Raw genomic sequence first — 4,550 nt, 5'->3', positions numbered from 1 at the left:
GGTTCAAGCGATTCTCAGCCTCCCAAGTAGCTGGGACTACAGGCACGTACCACCACAACCGGCTAAGTTTTCATTTTTAGTAGAGACAGGGTTTCACCATGTTGGCCAGGCTGGTCTCAAACTCCTGACCTCAGGTGATCCACCTGCCTCGGCCTCCCAAAGTGCTGGAATTACAGGCACGAGCCACCGCACCTGGGTGCACCCGGGTATACATACCTCTTAAATTTCTCATTCAAATCATGAATTGTTTTCCTGATTTCATTGACTTGTCTGTATTATTTTGTGTGTCTCACGGAGTTGCCCTAAGATTATTATTTTGAATTCTTTTTCTGGTATTTCATATATTTCCCTATGAATTGGGTTATTGGAGAATTACCATTTTTCTTTGGAGGTGACTTGTTTCCCTACATTTTCTTGGTTTATGTGTCCTTGCATTGATTTCTACACATCTGTTAGGAAAGTGACCTCTTCCAATTTTATAGAGGAGGTTTCATAGGGAAGAACATACTCATATGAATAGGTCTTGGGGTGTCAGTTAAGTGGGGTGTGTTGGCCTTGGTTCTAAGTGGGCACAGGAATATAGTCTCTGTGTAGTTTCTTCAGCTGTAGTGCATTTGAGTGGCATTTGTAAGTCTCTCAGTAGCCTAGGCTAAGAGAGTTGGTGGTGATGGTGGCTTTGCCAGGTTTGGGACCGTGGGGCTGTTTCTCAGCCCTGGTATGCAGTTGCATGGCTGCTTGGCTGACCTTGGGGCATATCTACCAGAGGCTGCTTGCAACACTGCCTCTCAGGCCCTTACTAGGAGTACAGGGGCATTGGGCAGGTCAGGGGCTTCTCTGCAGGGGTGAGGCATCTCACAGCTGTTTCTCAGGCCCTAGCCACAGGCACATAGCCACTCAGTCAGCACCGGAGTACTCCCAAAGTACTGGGATTATAGGTGTGAACCATCTCACCCAGCCTGCCCATGTTTTAATCAGATTTTCTTTTCCTGTTCCTCCAATGTAGTTTTTAAAACTTAAAAACTTTAAAACTTAAAACTTAAGTTTAGAAGTCTATTTATTGAATTAGCTTGGAATATGAAGTACCTATAATTGGTAGTTCTGATTTCATTTAAGAACACCATGGCCCAGGAGCGGTGGCTTATGCCTGTAATCCCAGCACTTTGGGAGCCCGAGTCGGGTGGATCACCTGAGGTCAGGAGTTCAAGACCAGCCATGACCAACATGGTGAAACCTCGTCTGTACTAAAAATACAAAATTATCTGGGCATGGTGGTGCGCACCTGTAATCCCAGCTGCTTCAGAGGCTGAGGCAGGAGAATCGCATGAACCCAGGAGGTGGAGGTTGCAGTGAGCCAAGATCATACCATTGCACTCCAGCCTGGGCGACAGAGTGAAACGTCGTCTCAAAAAAAACAGAACACCATGGTCAGAGGGTTGGCCCTTCACTGCAATGTACAGGTGGGTCTGGACTTCACACCATAAGATACCATTAATTGAATGAAGGCTCATTGTTATTTTATGAACCATTAAGAAAAATCAGACTAGGCTTGGTGGCTCACGCCTATAATCCCAGCACTTTGGGAGGCCAAGGCGGGCAGATCACAAGGTCAGGAGTTCAAGACCAGCCTGGCCAACATAGTGAAACCCCATCTGTACTAAAAATACAAAATTAGCCAGGCGTGGTGGTGCATGCCTGTAATCCCAGCTACTGGGGAGGCTGAGGCAGTAGAATCACTTGAACCTGGGAGGCAGAGGTTGCAGTGAGCCAAGATTGCACCATTGCACTCCAACCTGGGTGACAGAGTGAAACTCCATCTCAAAAAAAAAAAAGAAGAAAAAAATTAGCCAGGCACAGTGGCACATACCCATAGTCCCAGCTACTCGGGAGGCTGAGGCAGGAGGATGGCTTGAACCTAGGAGGCAGAGGTTGTAATGAGCTGAGATCACACCACTGCACTCCAGCCTGGGTGACAGAGCCAGAACCTGTCTCAAGAAAAAACCCTACCAATCAACTACTGACATCTTATGAATTGTAAAAACACATCCCAATTTCAGAGATGTTAAAATGTAGAAAAAATACTATCAGTGAATCAATCAAATACATTTGTGGCAATTTGCCATATGTAAAGAATGGTAAAGAATGGGTTTATTTCTCTACCACTCAAATGAATGACATTCTTTTAGGAAGATACAAGACCTGTTCTCACCACTCATCTAGCATAGCAGTCTTCTGCTCCCTGTGACTTCCCCTCACGAGGAGGAGGAGGAGGAGGAGGGAAGAGGAGAGAGGAAGGAGGAAGAAGAAGAAGAAGAAGGGGAGCTTTTGGCTTGCCTCTTGGACTATAATGAGACCTCCAGGCCTATTCCTCCAGCACCATCACAGGGAGAGCAGAAAAGACAAGAACATATTTTACAAATAACGTTAGTTGATATGTGATTTACTTTAGCATTAGCCTTTTAGGAATATGTCTCTTCTGCAAAAGAGGTTCATTCCTATGACAAGTATTAATTGAGGCCCTTTTCACTGCTTGCTGATAGTCAAGTGGTTTTATTTATACGCTAGACACAAGTTACTCTTGCCACAGTACTCATGTCTTGTACTCTGCGGTCCTATTTAGGTTTTCAGCTGCTACTAAAGATAATGAGCATAAGCGTTCACTGACCAAGACTCCAGCCAGAAAGTCTGCACATGTGACCGTGTCTGGGGGCACCCCAAAAGGTGAGGCTGTGCTTGGGACACACAAATTAAAGACCACCAAGGGGAATTCTGCTGCTGGTAAAAAATAAATAAATAAATTTGCTTCATTTTTAAGCCATGTAACTTCCCAAAATGATCAGGTGTATCTGTTTTCTCTTTTTCTTTTTCTTTTTTTTGAGATGGGAGTTTCACTTTTGTCACGCAGGCTAGAGAGCAATGGCGCGATCTTGGCTCACTGCAACCTCTGCCTCCCAGGTTCAAGCAGTTCTCCTGCCTCAGTTTCCTGAGTAGCTGGGATTACAGACATTCACCACCACACCCAGCTAATTTTGTATATTTAATAGAGACGGTTTCGCCATGTTGGTCAGGCTGGTCTCAAACTCCTGACCTCAGGTGATCTGCCCGCCTCAGCCTCCCAAAGTGCTGGGATAACAAGAGTGAGCCACTGCACCCGTCCTGTATCTGTTTCCTTAAACCCTTTCCATTTCTATAAAATCAAAAACAAAAATTTTACCATGGTATATTTTTCATTGTGTACTAGAGAGGGAAATGCCAGAGATATAAGCAAAAACCAGATATCTGCCTGAGAGCTCCATCTAGTCCTAAAATGGTGACCCTCCAGGAAGGGCACTGTGCCCCCTGTGGGACTCAGGGATTCGGAGGACGAGCACAGTATTCATTACAGCCTCGGATTGGTCCTAGAGGACTCTGACACTAACAGGATCCCAGACCACAGACTTCATGTTTCAAGATTCAACCATGTTGACTCATTTTCACTGTGTTTTTCAGTGGTATGGGTATATGTCAGTTTATCTATTTTACTATTCATGAACATGTGGGTGGTTCCAGCTTTCATTATTATATATGATGTTGCTATGAATACTCTTAAACATGTCTCCTGTACATGTGCAAGAGTTTCCCTAGACCTAGGAGCAGAACAGCTGGATTGGAAAATATGCAGATATTTACTGTCTTGGATGAATGGTACCAATCTATGCTTCCAGCAGCAGTGTATGGCAGCCCCTTATCCTACTCCCTGTCAGCATTTGATACTGATACAGTGGGATAGCTTGAACACAGGGTTTTGTGCTTTTTTTAACTGGGTGATCTCAGATCCTGATTGCTGTTTCACAGATGTAGGCAAGGGTTCACATTTGGCAATGACCTGTGGCTTCCCCCTGTGAAAAGAAAGGATTGGCCGGACGCAGTGTCTCTTGCCTGTAATCCCAGCACTTTGGGAGGCCGAGGTGGATGGATCACTTGAGGTCAGGATTTTGAGACCAGCCTGGCCAACATGGTGAAATCCTATCTCTACTAAAAATACAAAAATTAGCCAGGCGTGGTGGCATGCATCTATCGTCCCAGCTACTCAAGAGGCTGAGGTAGGAGAATCGCTTGTACCAGGAAGCAGAGGTTGCAGTGAGCTGAGATTGTGCTACTGTACTCCAGCCAGCCGGGGCAATACAGTGAGACCCTGTCTCAAAAAGAAGAAAAAAAAAGAGAGAGAAAGGATTAACTGATGGCCAACTGTAGCAAAAAGGCTAACTAAACTACACTATCCTTAGGCTGGGCATGGTGGCATGGAGATCAACCTGGCCAACATGGCAAAACCCCGTCTCTACTAAAATTACAAAAATTAGCCGGGCATGGTGGCACTTGCCTGTAATCTCAGCTACTTGCTTGAGAATCACTTGAATCCAGGAGGCGGAGGTTGCACTGAGCCGAGATCACATCACTGCACTCCAGCCTGGGAGACAGAGCAAGACTCCATCTCAAAAAAATAAAACTAAACTATACCATCCTGGATGTTTTTAGCTTCACAGTACAAAAATTCATATTATTTTTTTTTTTTT

At 45.1% G+C, this 4,550-nt stretch overlaps 1 protein-coding gene across 1 annotated transcript in view; it reads left to right on the top strand.

The window, feature by feature from the left end:
* The window catches only part of NUSAP1 (nucleolar and spindle associated protein 1), a 66,308-nt gene that overhangs the window by 51,145 nt on the left and 10,613 nt on the right, over positions 1 to 4,550 (top strand). The window contains exon 7 of the mRNA XM_011989341.1: positions 2,538 to 2,775. Within this exon, the coding sequence (XP_011844731.1) occupies positions 2,538 to 2,775 (238 nt within the window). The remainder of the gene's footprint in view (positions 1 to 2,537; positions 2,776 to 4,550) is intronic.

The sequence above is a fragment of the Mandrillus leucophaeus genome, unplaced genomic scaffold (genome assembly GCF_000951045.1).
Source record: "Mandrillus leucophaeus isolate KB7577 unplaced genomic scaffold, Mleu.le_1.0 Scaffold35, whole genome shotgun sequence".
NCBI classification, from domain to species: Eukaryota; Metazoa; Chordata; class Mammalia; order Primates; family Cercopithecidae; genus Mandrillus; species Mandrillus leucophaeus.
Note: the sequence above shows the minus strand (reverse complement) of the source record. Positions and strands in the feature narration are given on the sequence as shown.